This window comes from Sus scrofa, chromosome 6 (assembly GCF_054392235.1).
Source record: "Sus scrofa isolate SSC_HxYL_T2T_F1_AM1 chromosome 6, Sscrofa_HxYL_maternal_Yorkshire_Landrace_v2.0, whole genome shotgun sequence".
Classification (NCBI taxonomy): domain Eukaryota; kingdom Metazoa; phylum Chordata; class Mammalia; order Artiodactyla; family Suidae; genus Sus; species Sus scrofa.
This window is the reverse complement of record NC_139388.1, coordinates 123,236,785-123,252,784: the sequence shown is the minus strand read 5'-3', so window position 1 is coordinate 123,252,784 and position 16,000 is coordinate 123,236,785. Positions and strand designations below refer to the sequence as shown.

General features: G+C 42.0%; 1 protein-coding gene across 19 annotated transcripts in view; it reads right to left on the bottom strand.

Moving 5' to 3' along the window:
* Window positions 1–5,057: 5,057 nt before the first annotated feature.
* The window catches only part of DTNA (dystrobrevin alpha), a 218,448-nt gene continuing 207,505 nt past the window's right edge, over window positions 5,058–16,000 (bottom strand). For 9 of the 19 annotated variants that reach the window (XM_084964443.1, XM_084964445.1, XM_084964444.1 and 6 more), the window contains 2 exons: window positions 15,283–15,415; window positions 5,058–6,174 (listed from right to left, as the gene is read on the bottom strand). In XM_084964443.1, coding sequence (XP_084820569.1) covers window positions 6,034–6,174; window positions 15,283–15,415 — 274 coding nt within the window. In that variant the 3' untranslated portion in view covers window positions 5,058–6,033. Of the gene's footprint in view, window positions 8,747–12,742; window positions 12,792–15,282; window positions 15,416–16,000 lie in introns of all 19 variants that reach the window. The other 10 variants (XM_021096233.2, XM_084964446.1, XM_084964453.1 and 7 more) reach the window with 3 other exon arrangements.

Here is a 16,000-nt window from a genome sequence, read left to right as displayed (position 1 = left end):
TTAGACAAGGCTCCCCTGGAGGTAGGGCAAGAATTAAGCAGATTGAAATCCTTGTGCCTGGCAGTCTGACATCACTTATAAACTCTGCCAAAATTCCTTTGGAAACAGATGTTCCTAGAGGGGGAATGATAATCATTTATCCTCTTACATTTGTTCAGTAAATGCTGATTCGTGGGAAATACAAGGATTTAGGTTCTGGTTAGAATAATTCACAAGGGATGAACGTTTTCAGAGAAAATAAACAGGAGTATTCCAACACATTCCCTGCCCCTCCCCCCAGCATTTCTTATGTTTTAATTCAAGTTTCTCCATCCACTTACAGTCAAGGAGGACTTATATATTTCTCCCCCTTCCCCAATGTCATTGCTCCCATGTCAATCATTGAGTAATTTACAGATTTTAGTAACATTTTCTAATCGCTAACCTAACATCTAAATACAAATTTCAAGGCTTCCCCCTTGTATTTGTAAATTATCTTTCAGCCAAAAATAGTGGAATTAAAACATAAAACTCCAAAAGGACCACGTATATTGATGCCTTATAAATAAGGAAAACTGTGGGTCCTATCCATACCAGCACTGTGATTACAGTGGCCTTTGGTTGCTGTAATGAATGGGTATGCTATATGTATAGGTTGATATATGTATGAGGAGAATAATGCCACTGATGTAAAAATATCAAGATTTTTAATACTTTTTTTTTTTGCATTCAAGGAATACACACAATTTGGAACATAAAGCCAAGTAAAGCTGATGTAAGACTGATTTATACTTGCTTAGATCTACAGCCAAAAGTTTATTGGCAGTTGCAATTGAATGAGTAATTGACTACTGGTAAAGATGAAAGTTCAATCAGAGGTGAACTTGAGGCAACTACCAAAGCATCTTACCCAGGAAGACTTAGGGACCTTTATTATAATTTGTAGCGTGTTCTAGAGTTTCTCTGGGTGGACAGGATTTGCTGATTTATGTTTTTTCAACTTTCAATTATTTAGAGAATTAAAAAGAAAATATGTTAGAACAAGTTTCCTCTAGAAATTGCAGGATAGGGGCATTCTATAATGATATATATAAACCTACTCTATGTTAGTAGCTATTCCAGAAATATCGAGGTGGTACATTTTATTATTTATTTTTTTAAACCGATGTATAGTGATTTACAACATCGTGTTAGTTTCTGGTGTGCAGCAAAGTGATTCAGCTATACATACTAGGTGATACTTTGAAAACACAAGTTTTTACAGCATGTATCTGATTCAATAAATGGAAAAATCTCCAAGAGGCAGATTGTATGTTCCCTCTATAGAGTCTAAACTTATATGCTTATTTCCAGAGACTGTTCCAACACCCCACTGAGATTACAGCAGAGAAAACGGCTAAAACAAAGAAATGGTGAAAACAGGGCTGAGTCTCCGCCCTTTCTCTCTGAACTCATGTTTAAAGTATTTGATTCTGCTCTTCGATGAACTGAAAAATGTCCCCTTATCAAAGAAATGTGAGAGCAAGTTAATGACCTGATCAAAATTTCTGAGGTAGCCTCAAGGATACATTGATTCTCATAGTAAACCACTGTCTTAAAAAGAAAGAGAGTTCCCGTCATGGCTCAGCAGTTAACAGATCTGACTAGCATCCATGAGGACTCAGGTCCGATCCCTGGCCTCGAGCAGTGGGTTGGGGATCTGGCAGCGTTGCTGTGAGCTGTGGCGTCGGTAGCAGAAGCGTTGCTGTGCTGTGGTGTAGGCGGGCAGCTGCAGCTCCCATTTGACCCCTAGCCTGGAAATTTCCATATGCCACAGGTGCAGGCCTAAAAAGCAAAAAAAAAAAAAAAAAAAAAAAAAAGAAAAGAAAAAGAAAAAAGGAAGAAAGAAAGGCAGCTCAGCATCAGTTATGCCAAAATTCAACTCAGTTTTTGCAGACTCTTAGCATCTAGATGTTTAAAAAATTCTTACCTGTAGGCTCTCTCGTTTCAGAGATTCCAAAGTGAACCCACAGGTGTTCTCTAAATTTTAGTAAATTCTTCAGCTAGTATCATTGGAATGCCATCCTCCTAAACATTAAACCCTTGATTACAAAGATACATCCACGGTAGAACGAGCATTTTCTGTTCTCCAAAGGTCCCTCTGTAGGATAATATCTTACTTGCTTTACAAAAGCACAATTCATGTGGGACTTAATTGTGCCTGAGGGTTTGAGTGGCACTTGACTTGCTTTCTTGGGCAACCAAGCCTTCTGATTTGACTGGGACCAAGGCATATCTCAGGACTTGGCTTTCAGGGCTAAAACTGGGTCAGTCGCAGGCAAATTGCTGACTCACTTTCTGTGAGGAGTCCTGGCTCTGTTATCAGGTCTTTTTTGCAGTCTGGAGGTCAGAATAGAATTGGCCTCTCCACTTCTCCGGATGAGCTCCTAGCTTTGGAGCATAAGCGTGGGCCATCAACCTCCTACAGCTTGTGCTTACCAGAGTCCACTCCAAATAGACTTTCATCTCTTCCAAAGCTTCCATTAAAAATCCTGGCCATGACTACTTTTCAAAAGAGTAGCCTGAGGAATGATGTATCTTATTTTTTAATTTCATCACTATTTATTGCTCAACTGCTTTGTACCAGGCAATGGGCTCAGCGGACGTTCTAAATGAAGGCAGATGCTGCTCACCACCAGCAGAGAGTCTGTTAAGACAAGTAAGTAAGCAAGCAATTATTTACAAAGCTTAATCCCGTCATCGTCATTGGGCCAGGTCAGGAGGAGGCTATAGTATTGGAATAAATTCTGTAAGTTTTACGCTACTCAACATCACAGATTTGCAATTTGGATTTATGCTAAATAGTCATATGAAAAATAACTTGGACTTCAAAAAAATTTTTTTTAAGTTTACAGTTATTACAGAATATAGGCTATATTCCTCATGTTGTACAGTACATCCTTGTAGCCTATTTTTTCATCCAGTAGTTTGTACCTCCCACTCTACCACCCCCACAGTGCCCCTCCTCTTCTCCCCACTGGTAACCTGCTAGTTTGTTTTCTATATCTGTGAGTCTGCTTCTTTTTTTTTTGGTTATTTTCACTAGTTTGTTTTGTTTTTTAGATTCCACATATAAGTAATATCATACAGTATTTGTCTTTCTCTGTGTGACTTATTTCACTTAGCATAATGCCCTCCAAGTCCATCCACATTGCTGTGAATGGCAAAATTTCATTTTTAAATGGCTGTGTGTGTGTGTGTGTGTGTGTGTGTGTGTAAATATGATATACTGCATATTCTTTATCCATTCATCTGGTGATGGAAACTTTAGGCTGCTTCTCTACCATGGCAATTGCAAATAATCCTGCTATGACCATTGGGGTGGATGTATCTTTTCAAATTAGTGTTTTTGTTTTTTCTGGATATATACCCAGGAGTGGAATTGCTGGGTCATATGAGTTTTAGTCTTTGGCTGCACCAATTTACATTCCCTCCAAAGGGGTTCCCTTTTCCCCACATCCTGAGAAAAAATAGTGTTTTAGGGAAAAAAAAAAAAAATCAAAGACTGTCCTTTGCACAGAGACCTTCACAATAGCTGGAAAAACATATCTTTGCCATTGCCAACAAACAAGTATGCTTATTTGTCGTGGACAGTGAGAACTGGGAAGTTAAGTTACATTTTACATGCAGTTTTTCAGTGTCTTTTCTTAGCCTTAGGTTAGGTTTTCTGGTAAATGTATACTTTTCCCATTATCCCATTAAAATATTTCAACATCAAAGAAGCTTCTTGGATCTCTTTGCAATAGAGGGGAAATATTACCCTTTTCTCATACACTGACCCCCCACCTCAAAAGGCAACTTTTTAAAAATGACTAAAGGATTTTGTTTTTCAGAGGACCATTGTTCCCAAGTTGGCTATGAACCAAAGAAAAGGTTCTTGCCCTAAGTTTCTCCAGTGTTGGAGAACGACCTGTCCCATTTCTCCTGATTCATGCCAATGAAGGCTAGGGGAATGTTTTGGGCAGTGCGAGGTTCTTGGTGTATATCAGAGTCCTGCTTCAGAATATGATGTCTTTCAAAAAAAAAAAAATTGATACCCAAATCTCTTTTCACCTTTCCAGTGCCCCCCTGTTCTCCTTTGCTAGCTCGGATAATGTTTACAACAAAAAAAATGTGCAAACTTTAACATGTGTTGCTAGGGCAACCAGAATACAGCAGTAGGAATTAGACCAAAGCTAAGGAATTGAGCACAACTCCTTTGGGGAATCTTAGGCTGACGTCAGATCTAGTGAGGGCGAGGTGAAGTCTTCACAGCCCTGGATGGAGGGAAAAGCCTAATTTTGGAAGCTCCCCTAAAAAGTGCACCATATATATTTTTTTTTTTTTTGTAGTTTTAGGGCTGCACATGGAGGTTCTCAGACTAGGGGTCGAATCGGAGCTGTAGCTGCTGGCCTACACCACAGCCTCAGCAATGCAGGGTCCTTAACCTAGTGAGTGAGGCCAAGGATCAAATCTGTGTCCTCATGGATACTAGTCGGGTTTGTTACTCACTGGGCCATGATGGGAACTCCTGCACCATAGTCTCAAAAGTGGGCAATATCTTAAATTTCCTCTCTGTTTCTTGTTTAATGGGGTGCCCAGTCTTCTTCCAGTCTCAGCCTTGCCTTCAGATTTTTTTCAGAACAAAGGCAGCTCCCTAGGTTATACTTCTAGATGACTAACTACTCCTCAAGTGGATCTTGTGAGGATTAAATGTAAATAAAACAGCTTTTTTGAAATAATAACAAATGTTAGTTATTTTTTCCAATAAAGAAAGAAGAAAGAAGAAGAGGAAGAGGAGAAAAGAGACCATGTGTGGATGTTTGACCTTGATTATAATGAGTTTTTCTTATGAGCAGTAGGATAGTGTCTTATTAAAAAGCCTGCATCTCCAAAAGCAGGGAAAGGTGAGATATTTTGTCCCAATTGCTTGATCCTTAGTCAGTGGTCCATGTTTCATGCTGCAAATACTGATCTGTCATCTTTCTCCTTAGAGCAGACTAACGTCATGTTGCTTTAGGAAAAATTCATTGAAACAAAGGAACAAAATACACAAGATATAGTGTTTTTAAAAACATTTTTTAATGAAGAAATAATTTCATTCCAAAATATAGACACACAATTAAATAGTTTAATCACTTCAAAATATAACATGTCCCCAGGAGGTTCCAACACACACACACACACACACAAAACAATACTTAACAGCAATACAAAAAAAAACAAAAAAAACCAAACCCATACCATAATAGTTTTGTTACATACCAATGAATGTTGTGAAATCTTTAGTGTCTCTGAATTGGTTATTTCAAATGGTGTCAAATTACAGTAGTCAGAGTTAAAAATGTCTTATAGTTAATTAGCCTCAGGATGTAATGCTTCTGATTTTTTTTTTTCTCTTTTTGGTTCAAAGGTAAAAATGCCCTTTCTTCTGAGGACACGGTGGAGTTCTTATTTGTGGCTCCTTGCTCGGAATTGAACCAAGGTGACAGCAGCAACCAGAGGTTGCCGTATTTACAACAGTTTATCTACAGTTAACAGCCAAGAACTAATAAGGGTGGACAAAGATGATCAAAATAAAAGCGGACATCAGTGCTAAATTATGATGCAACAGTTTGGCTCATGCATATAAGAAAATACATAGTATATCACAACAAAGGCCACACTCTTATGTAATTCAGTTCACATTACTACTTACAAATGAACCTTCCCTGCCTTAAGAGTAGATCATTCGAGAATCCGTTTTTCACAATCTCCAGCACATCTCCCTCTGACCAACCAAACTTACCCCAACTTTCGTCCTGACCAACCACGACTGATTCCTGAATCCCCTACAGTAGATCTTGCCCTCCTCCTTGCCTCCATGAACCTGGTGCCGTGGGGGAGGGTTGGCTATGTTGGACCAGTGCTCATTAATAGGCCATCATCTCAAACGGAGACGGATGTGCAATTCACCGTGGAACAAGAAAGAAATACCCCCCCGCAAGACAGAATGGTATCTAATGGACAGGACAGATGACACCTGCTGGGTTTGCATTAGAATGGGCCCCAGAAATAGATTTGGAGAGCCAAGGAAAGAAACCCACCCAAAACCACAAAAACCCAAAACAACACACGCCATTTTGTCTCGGTTACAGGACAGGGGTGCTTGAGTCTGGTCTCAGTGCTGACGTGGAGCTAAGAGAAAGAAAAGGTGGCTGGTTAGTCAGGAATTGGTCATTGGCAGCAGTTTCCAGAGTCCTTGCAATGGCTTTGTAAGACGCTATCGACAACTGTGTGATGGAGTTGGCAATGAAAGCTATGACGGGGGAAAGTTATCCACAAAAGAGTTCAAACCTTAGACAAACGTTTTGATGGAGAAACACAAGATGACAACATCTGTCAGCCCGGTCCAGTCGGTGGCTGAATGCCACTTGCAGGGTTAGAGTTCTGAGTTCAAGAACTGCTCGGCTATGAGTCAGAGCTGACAGCCATGTAGGTAGCTGGGATGTAGTGGTTTTAAGAACTGAGTATGAGGCACCAGTGGCCACTTGTTCCATCTAGAGAGGTACGGGTTCACAGAGGATGGGCAGTGGGAAAGAGATGAACGTTAAGCTATACCAACAAAACCCGCAATAAAACCTACCCGGGCTAAGAAGTCTGAGAACTGTGCAATCGTGTCCCTTTGGTGTTAGCCTATTTTCAGGGACATTTGTCAGGATGGTTCTCTGGTGGGAAATACGATTAAGTATAGCAAGTGGGCAGCATGGGCTCCTTGCTAATGCCAACCAAGAGCTTTACTATCCCCGAGGTGAATGATTTTGTTCCAGAGGGCAGCCAAGGAGGTGGTTTCTGACCAAAGACAGAGACACAAACATCTCTGAGTCCTCTGGGGAGGGAGCTGGAAGATCTCAGGATGTCTCTTCTCAGCTTGGCACCCACCAACCACGGACTCTGTGGGGTGGGGGAAGGTTTTTGCCAGCCCTGGAAGCAAAATCAAACTGCTGAAGCTTTGAGGTTGACTCAGAACCTATCTTGCTTATTCTGAATAAGGCCTTTTCAGAGACTTTATCATACAACTTTATTCTAAAGCAGCGGTTCTCAAACTTTGGTGTGCATCAGAATCACCTGGAGGGTTTATTCAAATGCAGATTAATGGCCCCCATCCCCAGAATCTCTGCTGCAGTAGGTCGGGTTACAGCCTAAGAATCTGCATTTCTAATAAACTCCCAGGTGACGCTGATGCTGTCTGTCCAGGGAACACGTATTGAGAACCGCTGATCAAAAAGGATGTTCTCTTTTTTCCTTCTTTTCCAGGAGAGACAGGAATGGAGAGAATCTGCCAATTTATGTATAACGTATCCACTATGTTGCAGGATTTTTATTTCATCAAATCTTGAAATGAGATTATTTTTTCCATTTCCCAGAATCCCGAAAGGAGGTCTTCAGTGCTCCCCAAAGAGGGCCCTCAGGAAGGACCATCAACAGAGCCATCCATTCTTCCTTCCTTGACTGTTCTTTTGCACATCAGCTTTTCCCAGAGTGCGAAATCCCTGCTCCGTTTAGAAGAGCCTGTTTTCCTCTCATGCGACCACAGGAGGCTGCATGCAGAACGCCAGGTAGCCAGCTAAGGCGATACACATTCAGAAATACAAGGAGAGCGAACGTTTGCAAGCGCACTTTAAGCCTGTACATTTAAAGCTGAAAGGCCTCCAAACGACCCGATGGGGGTTCTGGTGGATGAGCGGTGCTTTTAGAAACATGCTCCCTAAAGCTAAACCGAGAGGAACAAGCCCGTGGAAGAGCAGAGATAACTTGAGTCCATTGGGGGATCTTATGGCACCTGTGGTTTATAAACAGCTTTAGTAACGAGTATTTCAAAACAGAGTTCACAGTTTTTTTTTAAGAAGATCTGTGCTGATTTTAAAAACTAGATTCTATATAATTTGAATGTTGCCTTTTTTTTGAATATGATATCTATTTGGAAAAAAAATATTTACACTAACTTCTATGGCTGACTGATTAGAGTATTTTGAAAGAAAACAACCCCAAGTTGGAAAGAAGCCCCAAAGACTGGATTATCCTGGGATGTTTGGTTCAAGCCTCTGCTCTCAGAGACTTGGAGCCAAAGGCAGACCATGCAGGCCAAGGACTCTTCTTGGCTTTGAGGCTCTGAGTCTGTACCCTCAGGAACCAAATCCTTCAGGCTTAGTGAATAATTGCAAGTGGGGTTGTTTTTTTCCAATTGCTGTGAAAAAAAAAATGTACAGTGTATATAATCAATTGTTTTGCTAAAATCTCAGAGAATTCAGAAATCAAACTCCTAGCTATAAACAGTATTAATATTGTTGTAAACTGACCAGGTTCAATATCATGTGCAAAGGTTTAAGATGCCTGTTAACACTGCTGCTGTGAGTAAACAGCAGCATGGGTTTTTAGCCTTTGTTTTCATTTCCAGGGATGAGTCATGTTACAGAAGATGGAGCTGATAAGTTAACTTTGAACAGAAGTCTTTTTTTTTTTTTTTCCTTCTCAAAACACACACCTATGAACTACAAATCTTAGAACAGAAAGTTAGCTGCGCTGTTGTCAGCAGGACATGTCTTTGGGGGTGGGGGTGGGGGTCTGTCGGGAGCTGCTGCATGTGGTGGTTCTTCTCTTCCGTGAGATGAGGCTGCTGCCAGGCTGCCGTCTTCTCCTCTGTGGGGGTGGGTGCAGCTCTGTCCTTCATCACCAGCTCTCATGTTACTTTCATCTGACTATAGCTTGCCTGGGAATAAGCAATGTGTGATTTTTTTTTTTTAAAGATGGAAACTGTTCTCTAAAGTAGGGTGATGAAGCTTAGCATCCCTCCCTTTTCCCCCTGAGTCACACACACACACACACACACACACACACACACACACACTCCCTTCCTATGACAATCAGGAATAGATGTCCTAGGACATGGGGCTACAGTCCCTTCTGAAAGCAAAGAGGACAAGAATCTTCTATACTGAGCCTCTTCCCTGGTGGGTATTGGAGGTATCTGGAGGTTTAAAGCAACATAAACAGACTATATATATATATGTATATATATATACATATATATATATATAGTCCTTTGGACAAGGACATGAAGGCACTGACTCACCATCAGAATGCCACGCTGATTAAAAAAAAAAAATTCACTTTTGATCTTCCAGTTCTGCAATTTCTCAAGTTGTGCTGGCCAAGGCGAATACCACATGGCCAGAGGGATGGAAAAGGGGCCAACCCAAGATGTGAATGGACCCAAAAGAAGTTTTCGGTGCACTCTAATTTGACTGCTAACCTTCACGTATACTGTTGCTCCCAGCGTGGCTACTTGAAAAGCAATAAATCAGGTTTCACTCTGTTCACTCTTGTTAGCATGTTGGTAAATGCATATTTATCTTCAAAGAGCCCTAAAGCGCTTCTTGAGCCAAGGCTGAGTCTTCCATGTTTCTGGTGTTTTACCTTTTGCCCCTCAGTCATGTAAAGCTCTGCTTTGTGGATGCCTAATTGACTTTGAGCTGATAAAATTGGCTTGGAGAAGAGAGGCATAGCCTTTGGAATAATTTCTGGTCCTGTGGTGTGGCCAGAATGTCCAAACAAATAGATTTCAATAACATAAATGGTTGTACAATTTCAGCTGTATTTCCTGGCTACATCAAGACAAATTACAGTAGGATAGAACTGGCAACAAAGATGAAAAGCCACTAGCTCCTGCAGTGTTCTATCAGGTCCTAAATGAGTTTTGCCTGATTTCCTGATTTTAGTGACAGGCTGGTTTATATTTAGTGTCCTGTGGAATGCCAGCTAGGTAGGTATAGGATAGGATGCAGTAAATGGTAGAGGTTACAAGTATTTTAATTTTTCACTGCCAAATTGGCTAAAAAAATGGCCTAAGAACTTTCAGAGTACTGAAACCTTTGGTGTTTATGGAGAAGAATCAAATGCTACTTTTTATCAGGGTTGATGTCAAGGGCTTTTTTTTTTTTTTTTTGCTCTTTAGAACTGCACCCGTGGCATGTGGAAGTTCCCAGGCTAGGGGTCTAATCAGAGCTACAGCTGCCACCCACAGCAACGCAGGATCCGAGCCTTGTCTGCGAGCTACACCACAGCTCACGGCAACGCCAGATCCTTGACCCAATAAGCGACGCCAGGGATCGAACCCTCAACATCATGGTTCCTAGTCAGATTCGTTTCCACTGCACCACGACGGGAACTCCTCAAGGGCTTTTTAAAAAGCCCTTTGATTAGGTTTTTAAAAACATATATATGTTTGGAATTCCCTGGTGGCCTAGCAGTTAAGGACTCAGCGTTGTCACTGTGGTGGCTCAGGCTCACTCCCTGGACTGGGAACTACTCCCTGCTATGGGCATGGTCCAAAAAAAAAAAAAAAAAAAAAAAAAAAAAGTACATTTAGGGCCTCAGGTGCGGCATATGGAAGTTCCCAGGTTAAGGGGGTGGAATTGGAGCTGCATCTGTTGGACTACACCACAGCCACAGCTGTACAAGATCTGAGCTGCATCTGCAATCTGCACCACAGTTCACAGCAATGCCAGATCCTTTAACCCAATGAGTGAGGCCAGGGACCGAACTGTGTCCTCATGGATACTAGTTGGGTTTGTTACTGCTGAGCCACAGTGGGAACTCCAAAAGTATATTTTTCTAAGAGTTACCCACAATGTTGAAATAATGTGCAGAACAAAAATGATCAAACTGCTGGAGCTCAGAAAAACAAAGTGCTATGAAAGGAAAAGCCTTGCTCCTCTGGGACTAAATTTGCTATAAATGGAGTGAATATTTTCAGAAACAGCTCCTGGGACTCTTTTCACTGTAGTCATCATGAATCAGGAGAACATGTGGCACAGCATTCTCAAGTCCAAGGAGGCAGACTCAAATGCCCCCAAAAATGTTCTTCCTTTTACACCAAAAGGGTCTCACAGCTCCAAAAGTATATTTCACAATAACAATTATACCTTAATTTTTACTTGCTTAGTTTTAACCTGAGGACCAAGACAGCAAGGGGTCAGTAGTGTTTGAGCTAGAATGTATTCTTTTTGTTTTTTGGCCATACCTGCGGCATACGGGAGTTCCTGGGCCAGGGATTGAACCCATGCCACAGCAACAACCCAAGCCATAGCAGTGACAATGCTGGATCCTTAACCTGCTAAGTCACCAGGGAACTCTTAGAATGTTTTCTTTACTAATTGATATGTCATTTAGGAGATATATACATCCCTTTTTCAATTTAGCAGCTGGAGTTCAGTTACCTATAACTGCACTATAGACTTAGGGGATTCCATGGGTGGGAAAAGACTGTACAGTTAAAGTAGATTCATGTCCTTGGGCCCGTGCAGCCAGATGACTGTGAGCTTTGAATTGTAATGCGGGACATCTAAATGGCCCTTGGCTGGAGCCAGACATTGTCTAGATTTTTGGGACAGTGGAGCTGAAGGTGTATTAAATCACTGTACAGAGCTGAGGCCCAGCCTTATTTACCAAAGTAGAGTGAGCAAGCTAGTTCTGAGTCCCAGAGGTTCTCATATACTCACATAATAACTATAGCAGCTCCCAGAGACTGTACTGCTTGTGAAGCACTGAGCATTGTGCTAGGCATGTATGTGTGTGCTCAGAATAAAGTTATAGTGTGTCTGCCACTATGTCAAGCTCCTTAAAAACTATATCCCAGTGAATACAATTCCTCTATGAGCTAGTATTATGATATATGTTGTACAGAGGGAACAGTGGCTCACAGAGATCTAGGAATTTGTCAAAGATCATGCTGCTAGGATTTGATGAAACTCATATTTAAAATCAGTCTGTTGGAGTCCAGATGTAAGCTTTAGACCACTACAGTCAAGTTATCCTGTCAATCAAGTGCTATTCTCTTTACATTAAAAAAAAAAAATTCATTGGGGATTTCCCATGTATTAAGGAAGCTCTTTGGGGCAGGGGAATCACATGCCACATAAATGAGTAAAAAAAAAATTTTTTTAATGGCTACACCCATGCGCATATGGAAGTTCCTGGGCCAGGGACTGAATCTGAGCCACAGCTGCAACCTATGTCACAGCTGCAGCCATGCTGGATCCTTTAACCCATTGTGCTGGGCTGGGGATTGTACTCCCCAGTGAACTGAGCTGCTGCTATTGGATTCTTAACTCATTGCACCACAGCGGGAACTCCATAAATTTTTTTTTGCTTATTTGATATCCTGCTGAATTCCACAGTGAATTTGAATCAGCTATTTCAAACATATAAGGCTGAAGATGCTTTCCTCTATGTTTTGCTTCCTTGTTTTCTTTCATAATACATGCTTTCGCTTTCACTTGTTAAGGTACACACTTTGATCATGTGGGCCCTGAATACAGCAGGATTAAGGAGCTGACTCATCTCTGTAAGTGCTAAGTAAGCCTCGACTTTTCTTTCTCAAGTGCTAGAGAGATTGAAAAATTGGATGTTGTTATGGATCAGTGATGTGGCATCACAGCTCCACGTTTCTGGGGCATCTTTGGTGTTACAGAAATTTCTGTGCCAATTTCCCTCATTAATAGAGTAAAAAGTCAACTCCTAGTCAACCCTCCACTGGATTATAATGAAATGCTTCATGGATCAGGATGATTCTCTGACATCAGCAGGAAGGAGGATAGTTTATCATAGAGAAAACCTAAGAGAGAGTGACTGTGCATGGAAGTTAAACGTTATCAGAATTCGGTGTATGGTGGCCACATTTCCTCCTAAATAAGAAGGTACTTACTTGAGAGGAGAGTGATAAAAGGATATTGCATTCAACCTTGCAAGCTGACCTGCGGGTGACAAAGGACACAAACAAGAAAGGTGACATGTCAAGTCTGTGATGCAGTCAGGCTGGTGAATGATTTGGGTGGAAGCCATGCAGAAAGACAGGCAGAGAGAGAAAAAGAGAGCGTCCAATGGATGAGAGTAACTTTCTGATCCATCCAACAACCATACGCTCACAGTGCAGTCAGGGAAAACCACTCCAACATCCTCCAGGGCATACATCTTGAGTGGGAACACACTGGCCCGTTATAACCTCTTAGCCCTTTTGTTTGCCTTTCCCTGGAAGTCACTGGGCATGGAAAGGAGAGGAGGGAGAGAAGGAGCTTAGAGGCACCAGAGACATCTTGAATTCCAATTGGAGCTGATGCTATTAATAGAATTTCCCTTCCTTTTGTTGATATCAGGTGAAAGTCCTAATTCACTAAAATAAATAAAAATCTAATGTCATATGAAACGACTCCTTTTTTTTTAAAAAAAAATCTAGAATTCGTTTCTGTTGTCACCCAAATCCAGAAACTGATATGAGCTCAAAGAGGGAGGCCTAACAGGCACCTGTAACAGCATAATTTAGAATATCAATTATTTAACTCTCTGTCTCCCTCTATGCAGCAGAGCCAAATGAGATATGTTTAGGAACACCATCTCTCAGAGTTCCCAGAGATACCTTGGAGCTGCACCTGGGCTAATTTCCTCCTGTGGTCAGGCCATAGAAGTCAAGAAGAAAGAGCATCCTTTGTGGTCTGCACTGGAGGCATCTCTGTTTCTGTAGCGTTGAAGTATAGCTTTATGTATCTGGCTACTGTTGGTTTTGTAAGATAGGCTCCTGAAATGCTGCTGTTCAACTAAAAAGGCTAATAATGGAACATTCCAAAGAGGCAAAACTTCCGTGTTATATTGTCTAAGTGGAGTTGGTGGGCTTCCCTTTTGTTCTCTTATTTTTGGGAAAATATCTCCAAACTTAATTGATAAACAGTTGAGAAGGAGAGATCATTTATTTTCTCTGCTTCTCTTTCCTTCACAAACAGTACAAGAGGGCTACTGCTGGCCAAAAAGGGTAGAGAAAGCTGTCTGGCCATTGGCCAGAAAGCCTGACATGATACAATAACACACAGGGGCCTGGGAGGCAGCAGATCTCAACCAGCCAAACACCCCTCAACTCCCAGAACCCCAACAAAACAGAGGGAAGAGAAACATACAAGAAAACAAACATGACAGCAGAACAGTCTTCATGGGGAAAATGTATCCCCTTGAGGATGAGTTACTAACTGCATTTATTCCCAATTGTGTGTGTTTGTTATGTCCAGTGATTCTCAGATGGATAAATATGCTCCAGTAGATAAGACAGTTTGTCCAACCACACCCTGCTGAACATGGGCCTGCAGTTCCCCCAACTTTTCTTGGTGAGGTTTATTACTTTTTAACTCCTTGACATTTGATATGAGGGAAGCTGAGGACAATGAATCAAGGGAGGGGATATATTTACACGTATTCAACTTCCTTGCCTCTTGTTTTCGGCACAATCATCCCCCAGTATCCACAGGGGACTGGTTCCAGGATACCCCCACCCTGCAGACACCAAAATCCACAGGTGCTCAGATCCCTTATAGTTGAACCTCAGTATCCATAGGTTTCAAATCTGTGGGTATAGAGGGCCGACTGTATCTTTAAAATTTTTTTTTTCTTCTTTTTTTAAGGAACACATGTGTGGCATATGGAAGTTCCTGGGCCAGGGGTCAGATTTGAGTTGCAGCTGCCATCCTACACCACAGCCATGGCAACACCAGATCCAAGACACATCTGCAAACTACACTGCAGCTTATGGCACCGCTGGATCCTTAACCTACTGAGTGAGGCCAGGGATCAAACATGCATTCTCAGAGAGACAACATCCAGTCCTTGACTGGCTGAGCCACAATGGGAACTCCTGTATCTTTTTTTGGTGTGTTCGTTGTGCTTTTTAGGGCCACACCCATAGTATATGGAAGTTCCCAGGGTAGGAGTCAAATTGGAGCTACAGCCACAGCAATGTGAGTTCTGAGCTGCCTCTGCGATCTGCCTCACAGTTCACAGCAAGGCTGGATCCGACACACTGAGTGAGGCCAGGGATCGAACCCCCATCTTCATGATACTAGTCTACTAGTCGGATTCATTTCCCCTGTGCCACAATGGCAACTTCATGTACCTTTTTTAAAAAAGCATTTTCCTAATGATTTTGGGGGACTCTGGACTGTTGGTCACCATGTCTCCACTAACATGGAAGCCCTCTTTTTACTCTCTGGCTCAGAGTTTATAAGAATACATGGTGAGTGACAGCCAGAAGAAGTACTGAACATTTTTCTTGTCTAGAATCCATGGACTAAGGAGTTCTGTCAGAATGTTCCAGAAAGGGAGGGTGGAAGGAAGGAGAAGGCACTGAATTTGGGGGGAATGGAGAAGATCCAGCTACCAAGGGCCTGGGGCAGCTGTGGTGGGTGGTGTGGGGCCAGCTCTCGGTACCTGGTAGGCTTCATCCTGTAGCTTCTGTTTCAGGTATTCCTCCATCTTCAGCTCATTTTCCAGCTGCCGGACAGAGTCATCTTCATAGTTCTCATCCTCTGGCCGCACGTAGGGGTCCCCATCTTCTGTAACCCTGAGAATCAACCACAGAGGGTGTTTTGGAGAAAATCTTAAAAGGAAAGTATGAGTGGAAATCATGTGTTAGCTATAGTTGGGGGGGGGGGGCACATTCATTTAATCCTCCGATTCACTCCTTTGCTTCAGTTCACGTTAATCCAGTATCTTCTTTGACCTAATGGAAAACATTAGAAAAGCTTTGGAAGCTGGAGAAATAGATGATCAAGGTTTTCTCCTGGGCAATTTCCTATGGCAGTCTGGGGATCAATGTTGTCTATATTTTTCTAGGGTTTTGCAGGAAGGAGTTGTCTTTTAAATGTTTGTCAGTCTTAAAAAGGGCAGGCTTGGAGTTCCCATCGTGGCTCAGCAGAAATGAATCTGACTAGTACCCATGAGGACACTGGTTCGATCCCTGGCCTTGTTCAGTGGGTTAAGGATCCGTTATTGCCGTGAGCTGTGGTGGAAGTCACAGACATGGCTCAGATCTGGTGTTGCTGTGGCTGTGGAATAGGCCTGCGGCTACAGCTCCAATTTAACCCCTAGCCTGGGAATATCCATATGCCATGGGTGCAGCCCTAAAAACAGACAAAAAAAAAAAAAA